Consider the following 24,159-nt stretch of genomic DNA (forward strand, 5'->3'; position numbering starts at 1 on the left):
ATAAATTGCAATGTCCGTACTGTGAGACGCCTAAGACAGCGCTACAGGGAGACAGGACGGACAGCTGATCGTCCTCGCAGAGGCAGACCACGTGTAACAAGACCTGCACAGGATCGGTACATCCGAACATCACACCTGCGGGACAGGTACAGGATGGCAACAACAACTGCCCGAGTTATACCAGGAACACGCAATCACTCCATCAGTGCTCAGACTGTCCGCAATAGGCTGAGAGAGGCTGGACTGAGGGCTTGTAGGCCTGTTGTAAGGCAGGTCCTCACCAGACATCACCGGCAACTACTTAGCCTATGGGCACAAACCCACCGTTGCTGGACCAGACAGGACTGGCAAAAAGTGCTCTTCACTGACGAGTCACGGTTTTGTCTCACCAGGGGTGATGGTCGGATTCGCGTTTATCGTCGAAGGAATGAGCGATACACCAAGGCCTGTACTCTAGAGCGGGATCGATTTGAAGGTGGAGTGTCCGTCATGGTCTGGGGCGGTGTGTCACAGCATCATCGGACTGAGCTTGCTGTCATTGCAGGCAATCTCAATGCTGTGCGTTACAGGGAAGACATCCTCCTCCCTCATGTGGTACCCTTCCTGCAGGCTCATCCTGACATGACCCTCCAGCATGACAATGCCACCAGTCATACTGCTCGTCCTGTGCATGATTTCCTGCAAGACAGGAATGTCAATGTTCTGCCATGGCCAGCGAAGAGCCCAGATCTCAATCCCATTGAGCACGTCTGGGACGTGTTGGATCGGGCTAGGGCCATTCCCCCCAGAAATGTCCAGGAACTTGCAGGTGCCTTGGTGGAAGAGTGGGGTAACATCTCACAGAACTGGCTAATCAGGTGCAGTCCATGAGCAGGAGATGCACTGCAGTACTTAATGCAGCTGGTGGCCACACAAGATACTGACTGTTACTTTTGATTTTGACCCCCCCCCCTTCGTTCAGGGACACATTATTCCATTTCTGTTAGTCACATGTCTGTGGAACTTGTTCAGTTTATGTCTAAGTTGTTGAAATTTGTTTGTTCATACAAGTATTTACACGTTAAGTTTGCTGAAAATAAACGCTGTTGACAGTGAGAGGACATTTCTTTTTTTGCTGAGTTTACTACCATATCCTGTTCAAAGGAACATACATATTTTGTCTTGCCCATTCACCCTATGAATGGCACACATACACAATCCATATCTCAATTGTCTCAAGGCTTAAAAATCCTTCTTTAACCTGTCTCCTCCCCTTCATCTATACTGATTGAAGTGGATTTAACAAGTGACATCAATAAGGGATCATAGCTTTCACCTGGATTCACCTGGTCAGTCTATGTCTTGGAAAGAGCAGGTGTTCATAATGTTTAGTACACTCAGTGTATATAATGTGTATATGGTGTGTAAAGCTGACCTGTGCTTCCAGCTGTGCTCTCAGCTTCTTGGCTTTGTTCTGTTTGAAGTAGTCCATGATCATCATGGAGGCATATATCTTACCTACTGTCATGTCAGAATCTGTAAGACACAGATTAGATTAGATTGCTAGCCACTGACTGACTGACTGACTCCCAGGTCTATCTCTCCATGTCTCTCTCCAGTGTGGGTCTGACCTTTGTTGATGGGCACCAGTACATCCAGGGTCTTCTGGGGGAGGTATGGCCATATCACACTGATCTCCTTCTGTAGCTCAGTGTCCAGAGCTACTCGGTCCTCCCCACCTGGACCACATTAGAATAGATCCACAGGAGTCTTTTTTTATTCAGCCATTACACACAGACAGGGGAAATGGTTAATGTTGCTGAATTTCCTGATTCAACTACTCAACAAATCACCAAGCCATTTATACGTTGAATCAGGTGTGTTACCAGTACTGGGCTGGACCAAAAGTCTGCATGCCCTAGGCAGTGTGGATCTTCAGGCTCAAGATGGACCAAGTCTAAATTGGAAAAATGATGCAAATGCAGTGAGGCGTGGTGGTTTTAAACTCAACTCATTCCTTGACCTCGTGCGATCTTGATCTCCAGAGCGGTGCGGATGAGAGACATCAAGGTGGAGGTGAAGTGGACTGACATGTCCTCATCCACAGGCATGTTCATCAACACCAGCCTCTGTGGAGTGAGAGAGGAAAGGAGGGATGGGCGGAGAGAGAGTGAGGGAGGGAGGGAGAGATAGAGAGAGAGATGGAGGGCAGTAGAAAGGGAGGGAGAGAGAGAGATAGAGAGAATTCCACATGCTTTACAGTGAAACAACTGTAAAAAATATGTCTATCCTAAATTTAAATTAATAAAATAAAGTAAGTGTTTCTTCCATACCTTGTAGGCCATACCTCTGGGGCATTTCTTCCCCAGGCCCAGGGGTGGAGACATGTGGGTCAACATCTCATACATGGCGGTGTAGTGTATACGCCCACTACAGAAGAAACAGGGAAAATTAGGAAGGAGAAAGAGAGAGTTAAGGAGAAAAGGTAAGGGTTAAGGCATTCATTTGGAGTTTGAAACAGAAGACGTTGGCCAGTCTAACACAGGAATTAAGGCAGTTCAGGCCTATTTCGCTTTTAGAGAGTCAATACACTGTCCTCTGCTGGGAAGAGTTGAGACATGGTGGTGTCTTCTCTCTCACCATGCTGCGCGGTCGTACTCTCCCCAGACACGGACAAACTCATCCAGGTGATGAGGACCCAGGATGGAAGAGTCTCTGGTCAGATACTCAAAGTTATCCATGATCACAGCCACAAACAGATTCAGCATCTACAGTCACACAAGAGGAGAGGACGTGTGAGAGATAGCATGTGTGTATTTTTGATAGTGCTACACAGATACAATACTGATGTCCACATGTCCATGCATACAATCCAAAAAATAGCTTTTGTGTATCTGTGTAGCACTATCAAAAGTTGCTCTTGTCTATCAGAAAAATGGACGGTGAGGGAGAGAAAGAGTGCTGAGAAAGAGTGGAGGAAAGGAGAAAAAGTGTATTCCTGCAGCGTCCTCACCAGAAAAGAGCTGAAGAAGATGAAGGAGACAAAGTAGCAGTAGGCGAAGTCAGTACCACAGCCTCCCTCGTGGTCAGGGGACATGGTCATGGGCGCCATGGAGGAGTCTGGCTCACACTCCTGCCCCCCCAGACACGATAGCATGATCTCCTGCCATGACTCCCCCGTCGCACTCCTGTCAATAAATGAGTCAATTAATGAGTCAATTAATCAAGCAAGCAAGCAATTTATCAACCAATTAGTCTATTAAACATTAACCAATATATGAATTCATCAGCCAGCAAAATAATCTACTTATAGTTTTGAATATGTCTCAGCTTCTGATTCCTTCTCAATGCACCCACCTGAAGAGAAGCATCAGTGCACCGGAGAAGGTCTTGAAGTTGTTGTGCTGGTTGATATGGTTTTCATCGTTCAGCTTGATGTTTCCAAACACCTTGTGTGGATCAAGTGAGAAACAAATGAAGCCGCAATACAACATCCTTTTTGTGGCTGAAGTTACCATTGTAAAGCATATAAGCTTTGGAGGTCTTACCTGCATCCCAATGATGGCATAGATGAAGAACAGCATGGCGATGAGCAGACAAACATAAGGAAGAGCCTAGAGCAAAGAAGAGATACAAATAGAGAAGAAGGATTTGGTTTTCCCAAGAACACACACCAGCAGCCGAGTCCCATCTGTGTGTGCAACGGCCAGCTGGGACTAGGGACATACAAAATAAAGACAGACTACTAGTTCTATTAACAAAGTCGGATATTTCTTAAGTGGACATGACAGATGGTAAAAGCAGGGGAGAACATGGCTGACCTTGAAGGATTGTACAAAGGTCCAGAGCAGGATTCGTATGGTGTAGCCCTGCCTCAACAGTTTGATCAGTCTGGCAGCCCGGAACAGCTTCAGGAAACTCATATTGAATGTGTTTATTGACTGAGATAGACAGACCACAGGAAATATAGAAGTCAGAATCACTTTTATTCACCAAGTACATTTATACATACCCAGAATTTGTCTTAGTGAATAGGTGCTGCCAGCGATAGACCACAGGAGGTTGGTGGCACCTTAACTGGGGAGGACGGGTTCGTGGTAATGGCTGGAGCGGAATAGGTGAAATGGTATCAAATACATCAAACATATGGTTTCCAGGTGTTTGATGCCATTCCATTTGCGCCGTTCCAACCATTATTATGAGCCGTCCTCCCCTCACCAGCCTCCACTGCAATAGACAAACGTACAGATACTATACAGACAGAGGAATTTACACAAAGTCAACATACAGAATATTCTATATAAATACAGTAAACATAAAACTGATGTATGACGGCAAGGTGGAGACGGCAAGGCATATACGGAACAGAGAAGTGTCCGGGGACAAAGAAGACAGAACATACCCATAGGCAGATAGGGATATATAGAGATCGATTTGATTGATGGCGAGTAAGTCAACAAGTACGTTTACAACTTTAATAGCCTATTTTTACTGAGAGAAAAAGCTTTACAGCATTACCAGTTCATGAATCACAGTGGTTATGAAGTAAAGGTTAAAGAGCTAAAGTGAAACATTACCTGTAAATCCACAATGATCTCAGTGATGCTGCCGAGCACAGTGATGAAGTCAAAAATGTTCCAAGTGTCTCGAAAATAGTTCTGCCAGGGGGCAAATGAGCACCATTATACAAAAGCAAGCCTCCTTTCTTGAATGGAAACGATTCTACCATAACATGCTACCATGTCTACCATAACATTAATTTTCCCAGTTGGACAGTTTAGTCCTGTTGTCTTGCTCACCACAAAACCAAAGGCCATGATCTTGAGGATACACTCCAGGGAGAAGAGAACGGTGAAGGCTGTGTTCAGGTGCTTCAGTACCGTGTCATATGCTGCTGGAGCTGAGTAGTACTGCGGACAAACAGGACACAGTCAGAGTGAGACCGGAATGTATCGAACAGTGATGGCAAAGAAGTGGGTTACATATTTAATACAAAGAGACAGAGATGTGTCATATTCAACTGTTATCAGACAAAAAGGGTTACACTGGGCTTGCTCCCATGGATTTGAGACTTTGAGAGTGAAACTAAATTCTAACAAAGGCCTGTACATGTTTATAAACTGTGTTACAAAGACATAGGTTCCATACCTTCATCATGAGCACCACAGTGTTGAGGGCGATCATGACCATCACTGTGTACTCAAACGATGGTGACGCCACAAAGTGCCACAGCCGGTACTGGAAGGTCTGCCTGTTCTGGGGCATGTAGCGCGTCAGGGGCTTGGCACTGATGGTAAAGTCAATGCATGCCCTCTGATGGAGAGAGAATAAAAAGAAGAGGAAGAAATCAGAAATGAAACTGTGAGATTATTGTGATCAATCAAATGTGTATATCTGATCAAGGTAGCAAGATGGTTATTGAAGGTCAGGTATTCCCAAACTGGGGTATGCCTACCCCCAGGGGTACGCAATGCCGTCGGGGGTATGCCAAATAAAAATGTGATTCACATTTTAAAAAATAAAATAATAATAACTTACATTTTTTTCTTCACATTTTCAAACAGTATATTTATATTTTCTGACGGGGCTATACATTTGGATGAGTTCTCTCTCTCGCATGAGTAGCCTCGTTTCACTGCCAAAAATAAAATTAAACCATCTAGTGTTCAGCGAAATAACAACACAGTGTCAAATACAGGTAGCCATGTCAAATAATTAACATCCAATCACATTAACCATTACTCTCTCGCGGGAAACCTTCACTCTTGAGCAGACATTTAGAAATGAAACATGACAATTTTAAAAATAAGCCATAGGAGTTTTTTGAGCGAGAATAAAGACGACTTTCGAGTAGTAAGACAATAACACTGTTTCACGACATCAGTGACATGGCAGGAGATGTTTTGAAACAATTACTGCTTCACATACAAGCCAGTGAATTCTATGCGTTACAGCTGGATGAGTCAACAGACGTGGCTGGCCAGGCACATCTCCTGGTATATGTCCATTACGTTTATGGGGGGTCAATTAAGAAAGACATCCTCTTCTGCAAACCACTGGAAATCAGGACAACATGAGAGGATATTTTTAAAGTACTGGACATCTTTGTGACATCAAATGGACTTTGTGTTGGTATCTGTACTGATGTCACAAAAGCCATGACAGGGAGACATAGTGGAGTGATAACGCGCGTGCAAGCAGTTGCTCCCGACGCCACTTGGGTACACTGCAACATACACCCAGAGGCTCTTGCTGCCAAGGGAATGCCTGACAGCTTGAAAGACATTTTGGACACTACAGTGAAAATTGTTAACTTTGTTAAAGCAAGGCCCTTGGACTCTCGTGTATTTTCTGCATTATGCAATGATATGGGCAGCGACCATGTAATGCTTTTACAGAAGTGAGCTAGTTATCAAGGGGCAAAGTATTGACACGTTTTTTAAATTGAGAGACAAGCTTAAAGTTTTCTTTACTGACCATAATTTTCACTTGCCTGACTGCTTGCATGATGACGAGTTTCTCACACGACTGGCCTATCTGGGTGATGTTTTTTCTCGCCTGAATTAATCTGAATCTACAGGGACTCTCCGCAACTATATTCAATGTTCGGGACAAAATTGAGGCTATGATTAAGAAGTTGGAGCTCTTTTCTGTCTGCATTAACAAGGACAACACACAGGTCTTTCCATCATTGTATAATTTGTTGTGTAAAAATGAACTCATGCTTACTGTCACGTGTGCTCCCTCTCCGGCCTCTAGGTCATCAGGCTGCTCGTTATGGAGCACACCTGTCACCAGCGCTATGCGCATAATGACACTCACCTGGACTCCATCACCTCCTTGATTACCTGCCCTTTATATGTCACTCCCTTTGGTTCCTTCCCCAGTCATCACTGTTTCTGTTCCTGTTCCATGTTGGTGTGCTGTTTGTGTTACGTGTTTGTTTCATTTATTAATTAAATGTATTCACTCCCTGAACTTGCTTCCCGACTCTCAGCGTGCATCGTTACACTTACGGACAATGTCAAATGTGATATAGCGAAGCACCTGAGTGAGCTGGGTGCGCAATCATGCAGGTACTTTCCCGAAACGGATGACACAAACAACTGGATTCGTTATGCCTTTCATGCCCTGCCTCCAGTCCACTTACCGATATCTGAACAAGAGAGCCTCATCGAAATTGCAACAAGCGGTTCTGTGAAAATCGAATTTAATCAGAAGCCACCGCCAGAGTTCTGGATAGGGATGTGCTCAGATTTTCTTGCCTTGAAAATCACGCTGTTAAGACACTGATGCCCTTTGCATCCACGTACCTATGTGAGAGTGGATTCTCGGCCCTCACTAGCATGAAAACTAAATACAGGCACAGACTGTGTTTGGAAAATGATTTAAGACTGAGACTCTCTCCAATACAACCCAACATTGCAGAGTTATGTGTATCCTTTCAAGCACACCCTTCTGATTAACCTGTGGTGAGTTATTCACCATTTTTGATGAACAAATAAGGTTTTACATGTAAGATGGCTAAATAAAGAGCAAAATTATTGATTATTATTATATTATTATTTTTGCCCTGGTCCTATAAGAGCTTTTTGTCACTTCCCATGAGCCGGATTGTGACAACAACTCACACTCATTCTTATGTTTAATAAATGTATTGTATAGTGTGTGTGTGGCAGGCTTACAATGACGGCAAAAAACAACATTTGAGAGTGCGCTGACCCTGGTGCTAGAGGGTGTACGCAGCTGGAGGTTGAATGTTTGAAAGGGTACGGGACTATAAAAAGTTTGGGAACCACTGTTAAGTGAATCAATTTCATGAAATCCTGTGTTTATTTTTGTGTTGTAAGAATGTATGTACAAGTTGAGTATTTGTATTTATTATGGATCTCCATTAGCTGTTGCCAAGGCAGTAGCTACTCTTCCTGGGGTCCAGCAGTAAGGTTCCACCAACCTCCTGTGGTCTATTGCTGGCAGCACCTATTCACTAAATCAAATTCTGGGGTGATGGGGTACAGCAGTATATTTAAGCTATAGTAGAATGGGAGTGCATTTGTGTGCTGCTTTTCTGTCCTGTACCTCGTTCTTCTCCAAGCTACACTCCTCCATCATCTTATCACCCTGTTCCTGGAAGGTAATGATGATGAGAGCGACGAAGATGTTGACAAAGAAGAAAGGGAAGACCACAAAGTAGACAACGTAAAAGATGGACATCTCCATCCTGTTGCCCCGACTTGGACCCATGTCCTCCTCTGTCACGTCCACAGAGTGCTGCAGAACCCTGGAGGTAAGGGGGGAGAGAAAACAAGTAGAGAGAGATAGGGAGGGAGAGAGAGAGAAGGAGAGACAGAGAGACAGAGAGACAGAGAGAGACAGAGAGACAGAGAGAGACAGAGAGAGAGAGAGAGAGAGAGAGAGAGAGAGAGAGAGAGGGAATAGTAACAGGCAAATGTCAACGGTCTCTCTGAATCCCATATCAGTTGCATTCATGTTGTGTTAGAGCATAGTGCTGGGAACATCAGGGACTTACTGCGGCCAGCCCTCTCCAGTTGAAACAGTGAAGAGAGTGAGCAGAGCCCAGCACACGTTGTCATAGTGGAACTCATGCCTCTTCCACTCCCTCTTCTTCACTTCCTTCTTGTCTCGAGCGTAGTCAATGTAGTAACCTCTGTGAAGAACAGAATAGAGGTTAAAGGACAGAGACAGAGGAGGTAAGGATTCCTTTGATCACTCACCAATTTGAAATGGGTGTTGTGTGGACGATTGTGAATAAGTAAACGGTTTGTTGTCTTTGTTTGTTCCAGTGTTTGTACTGTAAGTGGAGGCTGCTGAGGGGAGAATGGCTCATAATAATTGCTGGAATGGAGTAAATGGAATGGTATCAAAAACATGTTTTTTATGTGTTTGATATCATTCCATTCAGTCCATTCCATCCACTGTACTCCATTCCAGCCATTATTATGAGCAGTCCTCCCCTCAGCAGCCTCCACTGGCATACTGTACATCTGTGTGTTGGACTCACTGGCACTCCTTCTCTGTGTCCATGGAGCTGTCATTGCAGTAAAAGAACTTTCCTTTGAAGAGCTGAACGGCGATGACAGCGAAGATAAACATGAAGAGCTGGTAGACGATGAGGATGTTGAAGACGTTCTTCAAAGACGTCACCACACAGTCAAACACCGCCTGTATAGGAGGAGGAGAGGATACATGGTTCCACGGATAGAAGGTAAAAACCCACATTCACTGGAAATTCCCTGAAAGATTTGAAAGATTTCATTCATTTTAATGAAGGACCTTTATGGAAAAACCCCTTGGATATCACATGTGATCTTAATGCAAAGTTAATGTTATAACATGTGACAACATGTAAAGCAACATGTGATAACATGAAACTACACATGTGAAATCATGTGATTTTCCACATGTGAAATCATGTGTTTTTCCTGTAAGGGGAGCCAAGGTCAACAAAGCATTGGCATTGGTAGACAGGGTTCGGGTCAATTCCATTTCAATTCATTCAATTCAGGAAGTAAACTGAAATTCCCCAACCATGTTGGTATATGAACATTAACACAGTACAGTATGGTACCTTGAGTTTGGGGAGTCTCTTGATGGTCTTCAGAGGTCGTAGGACTCTCAGAACCCTGAGGGACTTGATGGTTTTGATGTCTCTGCCTTTGTTGTTCCTGTTGATGCAGACATGTGTTTTAGTGTACTGTGGGCTCACAGGGAAGAAACACAAACGCACATGCATGCACGCATGCCCACACACACACATGCACGAGCACACACACACGCACACATACAAATCTCACAAACACACAAGTGTTCACACAAATTAACAAAGAAGGTCTAAATTTATTTTTTGTAATTTGAATTAATTTGAATTCTGTAAAATGTTTAAAATATTTGTAGCTGACTGAGAAGTATCTGAAAATAGACATGGTGAATCGTGTACAAGAAGTATGGGAAGTGTATGAGAATTCTATAAGAAGTTCAACAGGGAATTGTATGAGAAGTACATGACAATTCTACGGGAAGCGCATGAGAATTCAATGAGAAGTGCATGGGAATTGAATGAGAATTTTCTGAGAATGAGAAGTGTGTGCTTTACCCAATCACATTCCTGGAAGCCCCAACAGTGATAAATTCCACAGGAACAACAGAGAAATAGAAACATAAAGAGAGATCCACAACAAGCACCGCTCAGAGGATCACAGCTATATCCACAACAGAGAAATCAACACACAGTCATATCTACATACAAGGCAGGGGAGAAGCACACATTCATTAACCTCGCAACCCAGAACTAAATCCTGTGTGCGCTAGCTACTGTACTTGATTATGTTATTAGCCTGTTAGCCTACAAAAGACTGAAAGTTCATTAACATGTCCACTTACATTTTAGTCATTTAGCAGACGCTCTTATAAAGGGCAATTAGGGTTAAGTGCCTTGCTCAAGGGTACATCCACAGATTTTTAACATTGTCGGCTCAGGGATTCAAACCAGGGACCTTTCGGTTACAGGCCCAACACTATTAACCGCTAGGCTACCTGTCGCCCCTTGTCAGAGGGAAAGAGTTATTACAAAGACATAGGAAATGCAATATTTCGATCACTGCATGAGGCATCAACTAGAAGACGCATAATATATGTTGAGATATGCTACAGTGCAGTATATAATATAAGTTCTGCTACTCTGCTACAGTGAGTCAGTGTGATTACTCATCCAGCAGCAGAAGCGTTGTTAGTGTGACTCATGTTTAGGGTTGCAGAGGAAGGGTATAATACTGGAAAAGTTTACCAGTAAAGTACCAGAATTTTGCTAACTTTCCTTTTGGGTGGAATTTTATCAGATGAGATCCAGTGGCCTTTTTGGTTACTTCAGATTATCACAGGTATCTGTAATTATCTCTGTGTGGCCTACAGTAATATACAGTACCAGTCAAAAAATTGGACACACCTACTCATTCAAGGGTTTTTCTTTATTTTTACTATTTTCTACGTTGTATAATAATAGTGAAGACATCAAAACTATGACATAACACATATGGAATCATGTAGTAACCAAAGAAAGTGTTAAACAAATCAAAATACATGTTATATTTGAAATTCTTCAAAGTAGCCCCCCTTTGCCTTGATGAAAGCTTTGCACACTCTTGGCATTCTCTCAACCAGCTTCATGAGGTAGTCACCTGGAATATATTTCAATTAACTGGTGTGCCTTGTTAAAAGTTAATTTAATTGAATTAATTTGAGCCAATCAGTTGTGTTGTGACAAGGTAGGGGTGGTATACAGAAGATAGTCCTATTTGGTAAAATAACAGCTAAAATAAGCAAAGAGAAAAGACAGTCCATCATTACTTTAAGACATGAAGGTCAGTCAATCCGGAAAATTTCAAGAGCTGGCTCTCATGAGGACCGCCACAGGATAGGAAGACCCAGAGTTACCTCTGCTGCAGAAGATACGTTCATTAGAGTTAACTGCACCTCAGATTGCAGCCCAAATAAATGCTTCACAGAGTTCAACTCACTGCCTTCCTGAAGACAAACTGTAACGATCGTTTTTGGGTGAGAGAGTGGACCAAGGCGCAGCGGGTGATGAATACATAATGATTTATTTGACAAGACGAACACTGACACGAAATACACTATATAATTACAAAATAACAAACGCACGTAGACAGACCTGAACTAACAAACTTACATATACACGAAGAACGCATGAACAGGAACAGACTACATAAAATGAACGAACAAACCGAAACAGTCCCGTGTGGTGCATAGACACAGACACGGAAGACAATCACCCACAAACAAACAGTGTGAACAGCCAACCTATATATGATTCTCAATCAGAGGAAAAGTCAAACACCTGTCTCTGATTGAGAACCATATAAGGCTAATTACCAACCACCTAAACATAGAAACACAAAACATAGAATGCCCACCCCAACTCACGCCCTGACCAACTAAACACATACAAAAATAACATAAAACAGGTCAGGAACGTGACAGAACCCCCCCCTCAAGGTGCGAACTCCGGACGCACCACCAAAAGTCTAGGGGAGGGTCTGGGTGGGCATCTGTCCACGGTGGTGGCTCAGGCTCTGGGCGTGGTTCCCATCCCACCATAATAAATCCCCGCTTCTTTATCCCCCTCACAATGACCACCCTCCAAATACCCCCACCTAAATTAAGGGGCATCACCAGGATAAGGAGCAGCACCGGAATGAGGGGCAACACCGGAATGAGGGGCAACACCAGAATGAGGGGCAACACCAGACTGAGGGACGGATCCTGGCTGGCTGGCTCTGGCGGATCCTGGCTGGCTGGCTCTGGCGGATCCTGGCTGGATGACGGCTCTGGCTGGTCATGGCTGGATGACGGCTCTGGCTGGTCATGGCTGGATGACGGCTCTGGCTGGTCATGGCTGGATGACGGCTCTGGCTGGTCATGGCTGGATGACGGCTCTGGCTGGTCATGGCTGGATGACGGCTCTGGCTGGTCATGGCTGGATGACGGCTCTGGCTGGTCATGGCTGGATGACGGCTCTGGCTGGTCATGGCTCGCTGACGGCTCTGGCTGGTCATGGCTCGCTGACGGCTCTGGCTGGTCATGGCTCGCTGACGGCTCTGGCTGATCCTGTCTGGCGGAAGGCTCTGGCTGATCCTGTCTGGCGGAAGGCTCTGGCTGATCCTGTCTGGCGGAAGGCTCTGGCTGATCCTGTCTGGCGGAAGGCTCTAGCGGCTCCTGTCTGGCGGACGGCTCTGAAAGCTCATGGCAGACGGGCGGCTTTGAAGGCTCAGTACAGACGGGCAGTTCATGCGGCGTTGGGCAGACGGACAGTTCAGACGGCGTTGGGCAGACGGACAGTTCAGGCGTCGTTGGGCAGAAGGGCAGTTCAGGCGCCGTTGGGCAGACGGCAGACTCTGGCCGGCTGAGACGCACTATAGGCCTGGTGCGTGGTGCCGGAACTGGAGGTACCGGGCTAAAGCTACGCACCTTCAGGCTAGTGCGGGGAGCAGCAACAGGGCACACTGGACTCTCAAAGCGTACTGTAGGCCTGGTGCGTGGTACCGGCACTGGTGGTACCGGGCTGAGGGCACGCACATCAGGGCGAGTACGGGGAGAAGGAACAGTGCGTACAGGGCTCTGGAGACGCACATAAGGCTTGGTGCGTGGTGCCGGAACTGGAGGCACTGGGCTGGATACACACACCACAGGGAGAGTGCGTGGAGGAGGAACAGGGCTCTGGAGACGCACTGGAAACCTGGTGCGTGGTGTAGGCACTGGTGGTACTGGGTTGGGGCGGGGAGGTGGCGCCGGAAATACCGGACCGTGCAGGCGTACTGGCTCCCTTGAGCACTGAGCCTGCCCAACCTTACCTGGTTGTATGCTCCCCGTCGCCCGACCAGTGCGGGGAGGTGGAATAACCCGCACCGGGCTATGTAGGCGAACCGGGGACACCATGCGTAAGGCTGGTGCCATGTAAGCCGGCCCGAGGAGACGTACTGGTGGCCAGATATGTAGGGCCGGCTTCATGACATCCGGCTCAATACTCAATCTAGCCCGGCCGATACGAGGAGCTGGTATGTACCGCACCGGGCTGTGCACACGTACAGGAGACACCATGCGCTCTACTGCGTAACATGGTGTCTGCCCGTACTCTCGCTCTCCACGGTAAGTACAGGGAGTGGGCGCAGGTCTCCTACCTGACTTCGCCACTCTCCCTTCTAGCCCCCCCCCAAGAATTTTTTGGGGTTTACTCACAGGCTTCCGTGCTAGACGTGTCCCCTCATAACGCCGGTTCCTCTCTCCGGTTTCCTCCGCTCTCCGAGCTGCCTCCAGCTGTTCCCATGGGAGGCGATCCTTTCCAGCCAGGATCTCCTCCCATGTGTAGCAACCCTTGCCGTTCAAAACATCCTCCCATGTCCATTCCTCCTTCGTGCGCTGTCTCTCTCTCCCGTTACACCGCTGCTTGATCCTTTGTTGGTGGGTGGTTCTGTCACGATCGTTTTTGGGTGAGAGAGTGGACCAAGGCGCAGCGGGTGATGAATACATAATGATTTATTTGACAAGACGAACACTGACACGAAATACACTATATAATTACAAAATAACAAACGCACGTAGACAGACCTGAACTAACAAACTTACATATACACGAAGAACGCATGAACAGGAACAGACTACATAAAATGAACGAACAAACCGAAACAGTCCCGTGTGGTGCATAGACACAGACACGGAAGACAATCACCCACAAACAAACAGTGTGAACAGCCAACCTATATATGATTCTCAATCAGAGGAAAAGTCAAACACCTGTCTCTGATTGAGAACCATATAAGGCTAATTACCAACCACCTAAACATAGAAACACAAAACATAGAATGCCCACCCCAACTCACGCCCTGACCAACTAAACACATACAAAAATAACATAAAACAGGTCAGGAACGTGACACAAACAATGTATACGAAATGCTTCGGTTTGATTTTAGACCCCATCATAGCACTGAGACTGCACTTGTGAAGGTGGTAAATTACCTTTTAATGGCGTCAGACCGAGGCTCTGCATCTGTCCTCGTGCTCCTAGACCTTAGTGCTGCTTTTGATACCATCGATCACCACATGCTTTTGGAGAGATTGGAAACCCAAATTGGTCTACACGGACAAGTTCTGGCCTGGTTTAGATCTTATCTGTCGGAAAGATATCAGTTTGTCTCTGTGAATGGTTTGTCCTCTGACAAATCAACTGTATATTTCGGTGTTCCTCAAGGTTTCGTTTTAGGACCACTATTGTTTTCACTATATATTTTACCTCTTGGGGATGTCATTCGAAAACATAATGTTAACTTTCACTGCTATGCGGATGACACACAGCTGTACATTTCAATGAAACATGGTGAAGCCCCAAAATTGCCCTCGCTAGAAGCCTGTGTTTCAGACATAAGGAAGTGGATGGCTGCAAACTTTCTACTTTTAAACTCGGACAAATGCTTGTTCTAGGTCCCAAGAAACAAAGAGATCTTCTGTTGAATCTGACAATTCATCTTGATGGTTGTACAGTCGTTGCAAATAAAACTGTGAAGGACCTCGGCGTTACTCTGGACCCTGATCTCTCTTTTGACGAACATATCAAGACTGTTTCAAGGACAGCTTTTTTCCATCTACGTAACATTGCAAAAATCAGAAACTTTCTGTCCAAAAATGATGCAGAAAAATGTATCCATGCTTTTGTTACTTCTAGGTTAGACTACTGCAATGCTCTACTTTCCGGCTACCCGGATAAAGCACAAAATAAGTTAGTGCTAAATACGGCTGCTGGAATCCTGACTAGAACCCCAAAATTTGATCATATTACTCCAGTGTTAGCCACCCTACACTGGCTTCCTGTTAAAACTTTTTAGGGATAGGGGGCACCATTTTCACTTTTGGATGAATTGGTGTCCAAATTGAACGGCCTCCTACTCTGTCCCAGATGGTAATATATGCATATTATTATTAGTATTGGATAGAAAACACTCTGAAGTTTCTAAAACTGTTTGAATTATGCCTGTGAGTATAACAGAACTCATATGGCAGGCAAACTTCCAAACAGGAAGTGAAAATTCTGAAAAGGGTCGATGTGAAAGTCATCGCCTATTCAAATCCCTGTAATTTATGGATCTGTTTGCACTTCATATGCCTTCCACTAGATGTCAACAGTCAGTAGAACGTGGAATGAAGCCTCTAGTGTGATGTGGGGCCAGATGGGAGCTATTTGAGTCACTGGTCTGGCAGATTGCCAGTTCCTGGTCACGCACGCTAGACATGGGATGTCAATGTGTGCCATTACTTTTACAGACATGAAGAAATGCTCCGGTTGGGACGTTATTGGATATATATGATAACAACATCCTGAAGATTGATTCTCAACTAAGTTTGACCAGTTTATTCGACTTGTAATATAACTTTTTTAAGTTTTCGTCCGACGTTTGCGTTCACTTGCGCCAGTGTTTGGACACGAGTACTACACATGCTAGCTAAAGTTGCTAATTCGACATAAGTAATGGACATTATCGAACAAAACAACGATTTATTGTGGAACTAGGATTCCTGGCACTGCATTCTGATGAAAGATCATCAAAGGTAAGGGAATATTTATGATGTAATTTCGTATTTCTGTTGACTCCAACATGGCGGAGAAATTTTATTTATATTTGAGCGCCGTCTCAGATTATTGCATGGTGTGCTTTTTACTAAAGTTTTTAAAAAATCTGACACAGCGGTTGCATTAAGAACCAGTGTATCTTTAATTATATGTAAAACATGTATCTTTCATCAAAGTTTATGATGAGTATTTCTGTTATATGACGTGGCTCTCTGCAATTACTCCGGATATTTTGGAGGCATTTCTGAACATGGCGCCAATGTAAACCGAGATTTGTTGATATAAATATGCACAAATCGAACAAAACATAAATGTATTGTGTAACATGATGTCATATGAGTGTCATCTGATGAAGATGTTCAAAGGTTAGTGATTAATTGTATCTCTATTTCTGGGTTTTGTGAAAGCTATCTTTGGCTGGCAAAAATGGCTGTGTGTTTTTTGGATTTGGTGGTGAGCTAACATAAATATATGTTGTGTTTTCGCTGTAAAACATTTTTAAAAATCGGACACGATGGGTAGATTAACAAGATGTTTATCTTTCATTTGCTGTATTGGACTTGTTAATGTGTGAAAGTTAAATATTTCAAAAAAATATTTTTGAATTTCGCGCGCTGCCTTTTCAGCGGAATGTTGGGGGGGGGTTCTGCTAGCGGAACGCGTGTCCTAGAAAGGTTAAGGCAAGGGCTGATTTCAAGGTTTTACTGCTAAACTACAAAGCATTACATGGGCTTGCTCCTACCTATCTTTCCGATTTGGTCCTGCTGTACATACCTACACGTACGCTACGGTCACAAGACGCAGGCCTCCTAATTGTCCCTAGAATTTCTAAGTAAACAGCTGGAGGCAGGGCTTTCTCCTATAGAGCTCCATTTTTATGGAATGGTCTGCCTACCCATGTGAGAGACGCAGACTCGGTCTCAAGACTCATCTCTTCAGTAGGTCATATGATTGAGTGTAGTCTGGCCCAGGAGTGTGAAGGTGAACGGAAAGGCTCTGGAGCAACGAACCGCCCTTGCTGTCTCTGCCTGGCCGGTTCCCCTCTCTCCACTGGGATTCTCTGCCTCTAACCCTATTACAGGGGCTGAGTCACTGGCTTACTGGTGCTCTTCCATGCCGTCCCTAGGAGGGGTGCGTCACTTGAGTGGGTTGAGTCACTGACGTGGTCTTCCTGTCTGGGTTGGCGTCCCCCCCTTGGGTTGTGCCGTGGCGGAGATCTTTGTGGGCTATACTCGGCCTTGTCTCAGGATGGTAAGTTGGCGGTTGAAGATATCCCTCTAGTGGTGTGGGGGCTGTGCTTTGGCAAAGTGGGTGGGGTTATATCCTGCCTGTTTGGCCCTGTCTGGGGGTATCATCGGATGGGGCCACAGTGTCTCCTGACCCCTCCTGTCTCAGCCTCCAGTATTTATGCTGCAGTAGTTTATGTGTCGGGGGGCTAGGTGACCCTGTCTGTTATATCTGGAGTATTTCTCCTGTCTTATCCGGTGTACTGTGTGAATTTAAGTATGCTCTCTCTAATTCTCTCTTTCTCTTTCTCTCTCTCGGAGGACCTGAGCCCTAGGACCATGCCTCAGGACTACCTGGCATGATGACTCCTTGCTGTCCCCAGTCCACCTGGCCGTGTTGCTGCTCCAGTTTCAACTGTTCTGCCTGCGGCTATGGAACCCTGACCTGTTCACCGGACGTGCTACCTGTCCCAGACCTGCTGTTTCCAACTCTCTAGAGACAGCAGGAGCAGTAGAAATACTCTCAATGATCGGCTATGAAAAGCCAACTGACATTTACTCCTGAGGTGCTGACTTGTTGCACCCTCGACAACTACTGTGATTATTATTATTTGACCATGCTGGTCATTTATGAACATTTGAACATCTTGGCCATGTTCTGTTATAATCTCCACCCGGCACAGCCAGAAGAGGACTGGCCACCCCTCATAGCCTGGTTCCTCTCTAGGTTTCTTCCTAGATTTTGGCCTTTCTAGGGAGTTTTTCCTAGCCAACGTGCTTCTACACCTGCATTGCTTGCTGTTTGGGGTTTTAGAGTGGATTTCTATACAGAACTTTGATATATCAGCTGATGTAAGAAGGGCTATATAAATAAATTTGATTTGATGATTCAAGTAACAGACACATCTCAACATCAACTGTTCAGAGGAGACTTCATGAATCAGGCCTTCATGGTCGAATTGCTGGCAAGAAACCACTACTAAAGTACACCAATAATAAGAAGAGGCTTGCTTGGGCCAAGAAACACGAGAAATGGACATTAGACCGGTGGAAATCTATCCTTTGGTCTGATCAGTCCAAATTTGAGATTATTGGTTCCAACCGCTGTATCTTTTTTGAGACACAGAGGACGTGAACGGATGATCACCGCATGTGTGGTTCCCACCGTGAATCATTGAGGAGGAGGTGTGATGGTGTGGGGGTGCTTTGCTGGTGACACTGTCAGTGATTTATTTAGAATTCAAGGCACACTTAACCAGCATGGCTACCACAGCATTCTGCAGCGATAGGCCATCCCATCTGGTTTGCGCTTAGTGGGACTATCATTTGTTTTCAACAGGACAATGACCCAACAGACCTCCAGGCTGTGCAAGGGCTATTTGACCAAGAAGGAGAGTGATGGAGTGCTGCATCAGATGACCTGTCCTCCACAATCCCCTGACCTCAACCCAATTGAGATGGTTTGGGACAGCAGTTGGACAGCAGAGTGAAGGAAAAGCAGCCAACAGGTCTCAGAATATGTGGGCAATCCTTCAACTTTTGGAAAATAATTCCTCATGAAGCTGGTTGAGAGAATGCCAAGAGTGTGCAAAGCTATCATCAAGGCAAAGGGTGGCTACTTTGAAGATTCTAAAATCTAAAATCTGTTTAGATTTTTTAACACTTTGTTGGTTACTTCATCATTCATTTATATGTGTTATTTCATAGTTTTGATTTCTTCACTATTATTCTATAACTTTTTGTCAATAGGGGGTGCTGTTAGCATTTTTTCTTTTTTGACGTTGCCAAATTAAACTGCCTAGTACTCAATTCTTGCTCGTACAATATGCATATTATTGTTATTATTGGATAGAAAACACTCTCTAGTTTCTATAGCCGTTTGAATTATGTCTCTGAGTGGAACAGAACTCATTCTACAGCACTTTTCCTGACAGGGAGTGAGATTTCAGAAATCTTGGCCTCTGGTCCCAGGTCAGTTTTAATGTCCCTGTAAATGCTATGAGGATACAAACACTGCCCACGCCTTCCTCTAGATGTCAGTAAGAGGTGACAATTTGAATGGAGTCGATTGCGCAATCAGGGCCTGTATAAAAGAGCACAAGGCGGAAGTAGCTTTCTTTTCTTCCTGCGCCTGACGCAAGATGGACGTCGGGACTGGCCTCCTTCCAAGCTTTGGTTTAGCCACTTATATATCGCCGGTCATGTTTTTACTCGTTATAGGTGTTAAAAACATCATAAGGTAGTTAATTTAAACCGTTTTATAGCAATTTATATCCGTTTAGTGCGATTTTGAGGCATTTCTTTGTGATGCACTTTGAAGCGCTGGGCACGTTTCCAGTACCGGTCGAACGTTAGTGGCCATTTCGACGGGACAAGAGGACATCTTTCGACCAAAAGACGATTAGACCCGAGAAAGGATACATTGCCCAAGATTCTGATGGAAGATCAGCTCATAGTAAGAACTATTTATGATGATAAATAGTTGTTCTGTTGAAAAATGTTAAACGCATAAGCGGCCATTTTTTTTGGGTAGCTTCGCTTTGGCGAACCCTGTATTGCACAGTAAGGATAATTTTAGAAATGTAATTCAGCGATTGCATTAAGAACTAATTTGTCTTTCGATTGCTGTCCACCCTATATTTTTTAGTAAAGTTTATGATTAGTTATGCATTAGACTCGATCACTGTCAAAGATGGCGGCCGACGTTTTCGGCCCAGGTTGGCTACTATTCTCATTGTATAACCACGTTTTTTTGTGGCTAAATATGCACATTTTCGAACAAACTCTATATGTATGTTGTAATATGATGTTACAGGAGTGTCATCGGAAGAATTCTGAGAAGGTTAGTGAAAAAATTAATATATTTTGGCGATGATAACGATATCGCTCTCTTTGGCTTGAATCAATGCTCGGGTAACGTTTGCATATGTGGTATGCTAATATAACGATTTATTGTGTTTTCGCTGTAAAACACTTAGAAAATCTGAAATATTGTCTGAATTCACAAGATCTGTGTCTTTCCATTGCTATGCGCTGTGTATTTTTAAGAAATGTTTTATGATGAGTAAATTGGTAATACACGTTGCTCTCTGTAGTAATTCTAGTCGCTTTGGTGAGATTTGTGATGGTGGCTGCAATGGCAAACTATGATTTATACCTGAAATATGCACATTTTTCTAACAAAACCTATGCTATACAATAAATATGTTATCAGACTATCATCTGATGAAGTTTTTTCTTGGTTAGTGGCTATTTATATCTTTATTTGGTCGAATTGGTGATAGCACCTGATGGAGTAAGAAACTGATGGAGTTAGAAAAGTGGTGTCTTTTGCTAACGTGGTTAGCTAATAGATTTACATATTTTGTCTTCCCTGTAAAACATTTAAAAAATCTGAAATGGTGGCTTTATTCACAAGATCTGTATCTTTCATTTGGTGTCTTGGACTTGTGATTTAATGATATTTAGATGATACTATTTAATTGTGACGCTATGCTAGCGATGCTAATCAGTGGGGGGGGGGGGGGGGGGGGGTGCTCCCGGATCCGGGTTTCTGAGTCGCTAGAAGATAACATAGAAAATAGTAACTTCGGACGAAGAGGAGGAGTAGGGATTGGACCAAAGCGCAGCGTGGAATGTAGACATAATTAATTTATTTATTTAAACAAACGACGAAACATGAAATAACACTTCAACAAACTACAAAATAACAAACGAACGTAGACAGACCTGAACTATGTGAACTTACATATAACACGAAGAACGCACGAACAGGTACAGACTACAACAAACGAACGAACAAACCGAAACAGTCCCGTGTGGTGCAACATACACAGACACAGAAGACAATCACCCACAAACAAACAGTGTGAACAGCCTACCTTTATATGGTTCTCAATCAGAGGAAACGTCAAACACCTGTCCCTGATTGAGAACCATATAAGGCTAATTTCACCTGACCTAAACATAGAAACACAAAACATAGAATGCCCACCCCAACTCACGCCCTGACCAACTAAAAACATAAAAAATTAACAGAAAACAGGTCAGGAACGTGACAGAACCCCCCCCCCCTCAAGGTGCGAACTCCGGACGCACCACCAAAAGTCTAGGGGAGGGTCTGGGTGGGCATCTGTCCACGGTGGCGGCTCAGGCTCTGGGCGTGGTCCCCATCCCACCATAATAAATCCCCGCTTTCGTATCCCCCTCTCAATGACCACCCTCCAAATAAACCCACCTAAATTTAGGGGCATCACCGGACTAAGGTGCATCACCGGACTGAGGGACGGCAGCTCCGGACTGAGGGACGGCAGCTCCGGACTGAGGGACGGCAGCTCCGGACTGGATGGCGGATCCTAGCTGGCTGGCTCTGGCGGATCCTGGCTGGCTGGCTCTGGCGGATCCTGGCTGGCTGGCTCTGGCGGATCCTGGCTGGATGACGGCTCTGGCGGATCCTGGCTGGATGACGGCTCTGGCGGATCCTGGCTGGATGACGGCTCTGGCGGATCCTGGCTGGATGACGGCTCTGGCTGGTCATGGCTGGATGACGGCTCTGGCTGGTCATGGCTGGATGACGGCTCTGGCTGGTCATGGCTGGATGACGGCTCTGGCTGGTCATGGCTGGATGACGGCTCTGGCTGGTCATGGCTGGATGACGGCTCTGGCTGGTCATGGCTGGATGACGGCTCTGGCTGGTCATGGCTGGATGACGGCTCTGGCTGGTCATGGCTGGATGACGGCTCTGGCTGGTCATGGCTGGATGACGGCTCTGGCTGGTCATGGCTGGATGACGGCTCTAGCTGGTCATGGCTCGCTGACGGCTCTGGCTGGTCATGGCTCGCTGACGGGTCTGGCTGGTCATGGCTCGCTGACGGCTCTGGCTGGTCATGGCTCGCTGACGGCTCTGGCTGATCCTGTCTGACGGAAGGCTCTGGCTGATCCTGTCTGGCGGAAGGCTCTGGCTGATCCTGTCTGGCAGAAGGCTCTGGCTGATCCTGTCTGGCAGAAGGCTCTGGCTGATCCTGTCTGGCGGAAGGCTTTGGCTGCTCCTGTCTGGCGGAAGGCTCTAGCGGCTCCTGTCTGGCGGACGGCTCTGTAGGCTCATGGCAGACAGGCGGCTTTGCAGGCTCATGGCAGACGGGCGGCTTTGAAGGCTCAGTACCGACGGGCAGTTCATGCGACGCTTGGCAGACGGACAGTTCAGACGGCGTTGGGCAGACGGGCAGTTCAGGCGCCGCTGGGCAGACGGGCAGTTCAGGCGCCGCTGGGCAGACGGGCAGTTCAGGCGCCGCTGGGCAGACGGCAGACTCTGGCCGGCTGAGACGCACTGTAGGCCTGGTGCGTGGTGCCGGAACTGGAGGTACCGGGCTAAGGACACGCACCTTCAGGCTAGTGCGGGGAACAACAACAGGGCACACTGGACTCTCAAGGCGTACTATAGGCCTGGTGCGTGGTACCGGCACTGGTGTTACCGGGCTGAGGGCACGCACATCAGGGCGAGTACGGGGAGAAGGAACAGTGCGTACAGGGCTCTGGAGACACACAGGAGGCTTGGTGCGTGGTGTAGGCACTGGTGGTACTGGGCTGGAGACACGCACCATAGGGCTAGTGCGTGGAGGAGGAACAGGGCTCTGGAGACGCACTGGAAGCCTGGTGCGTGGTGTAGGCACTGGTGGTACTGGGCTGGAGCGGGGAGGTGGCGCCGGAAATACCGGACCGTGCAGGCAGTACTGGCTCCCTTGAGCACTGAGCCTGCCCAACCTTACCTGGTTGTATGCTCCCCGTCGCCCGACCAGTGCGGGGAGGTGGAATAACCCGCACCGGGCTATGTAGGCGAACCGGGGACACCATGCGTAAGGCTGGTGCCATGTAAGCCGGCCCGAGGAGACGTACTGGTGGCCAGATATGTAGGGCCGGCTTCATGACATCCGGCTCAATACTCAATCTAGCCCTGCCAGTGCGGGGAGGTGGAATAACCCGCACCGGGCTATGCACACGTACAGGAGACACCATGCGCTCTACTGCGTAACACGGTGTCTGCCCGTACTCTCGCTCTCCACGGTAAGTACAGGGAGTGGGCGCAGGTCTCCTACCTGACTTCGCCACTCTCCCTCTTAGCCCCCCCCCCCAATAATTTTTTGGGGGTTTACTCACAGGCTTCCTACCGCGTCGTCGTGCTGCCTCCATTCGCCGGTATCCCTCCTCGCACTGCGCCAGAGAATCCCAGGCGGGCTCCGGCACTCGCCCTGGGTTGATCGCCCACCTGTCGATCTCCTCCCACGTAGTGTAGCCCAGATCCTTCTCCTGCTTCCGAGCTAGCTCCTCGAAACGCCGCCTCTCTGCTTTCGCTGCCTCCAGCTCAGCTTTGGGGCGGCGATATTCTCCTGGTTGAGCCCAGGGTCCCTTTCCGTCCAATATTTCCTCCCATGTCCACGAGTCCTGGTTATTTTTCCGCTGTTGCTGGTTCCTCTCACGCTGCTTGATCCATGGTTGGTGGGTGATTCTGTAACGGTTGTCCTCCTCCTCTTCGGACGAAGAGGAGGAGTAGGGATTGGACCAAAGCGCAGCGTGGAATGTAGACATTATTTATTTATTTAAACAAACGACGAAACACGAAATAACACTTCAACAAACTACAAAATAACAAACGAACGTAGACAGACCTGAACTATGTGAACTTACATATAACACGAAGAACGCACGAACAGGTACAGACTACAACAAACGAACGAACAAACCGAAACAGTCCCGTGTGGTGCAACATACACAGACACAGAAGACAATCACCCACAAACA

The 24,159-nt window shown here is 46.2% G+C and overlaps 1 protein-coding gene across 1 annotated transcript in view; it reads right to left on the reverse strand.

Moving 5' to 3' along the window:
- The window catches only part of LOC120055320 (voltage-dependent R-type calcium channel subunit alpha-1E-like), a 79,036-nt gene that overhangs the window by 9,444 nt on the left and 45,433 nt on the right, over positions 1-24,159 (reverse strand). Inside the window, exons 25-41 of the mRNA XM_039003196.1 lie at positions 10,094-10,105; positions 9,569-9,665; positions 9,002-9,162; positions 8,510-8,647; positions 8,059-8,260; positions 5,128-5,292; positions 4,779-4,889; positions 4,557-4,637; positions 3,801-3,920; positions 3,528-3,593; positions 3,337-3,428; positions 2,993-3,167; positions 2,620-2,747; positions 2,313-2,409; positions 2,003-2,108; positions 1,611-1,718; positions 1,415-1,515 (exon numbers count right to left, since the gene is read on the reverse strand). Coding sequence (XP_038859124.1) covers positions 1,415-1,515; positions 1,611-1,718; positions 2,003-2,108; positions 2,313-2,409; positions 2,620-2,747; positions 2,993-3,167; positions 3,337-3,428; positions 3,528-3,593; positions 3,801-3,920; positions 4,557-4,637; positions 4,779-4,889; positions 5,128-5,292; positions 8,059-8,260; positions 8,510-8,647; positions 9,002-9,162; positions 9,569-9,665; positions 10,094-10,105 — 1,960 coding nt within the window. The remainder of the gene's footprint in view (positions 1-1,414; positions 1,516-1,610; positions 1,719-2,002; positions 2,109-2,312; positions 2,410-2,619; positions 2,748-2,992; positions 3,168-3,336; positions 3,429-3,527; positions 3,594-3,800; positions 3,921-4,556; positions 4,638-4,778; positions 4,890-5,127; positions 5,293-8,058; positions 8,261-8,509; positions 8,648-9,001; positions 9,163-9,568; positions 9,666-10,093; positions 10,106-24,159) is intronic.

This window comes from Salvelinus namaycush, chromosome 11, assembly GCF_016432855.1.
Source record: "Salvelinus namaycush isolate Seneca chromosome 11, SaNama_1.0, whole genome shotgun sequence".
Lineage (NCBI taxonomy): Eukaryota > Metazoa > Chordata > Actinopteri > Salmoniformes > Salmonidae > Salvelinus > Salvelinus namaycush.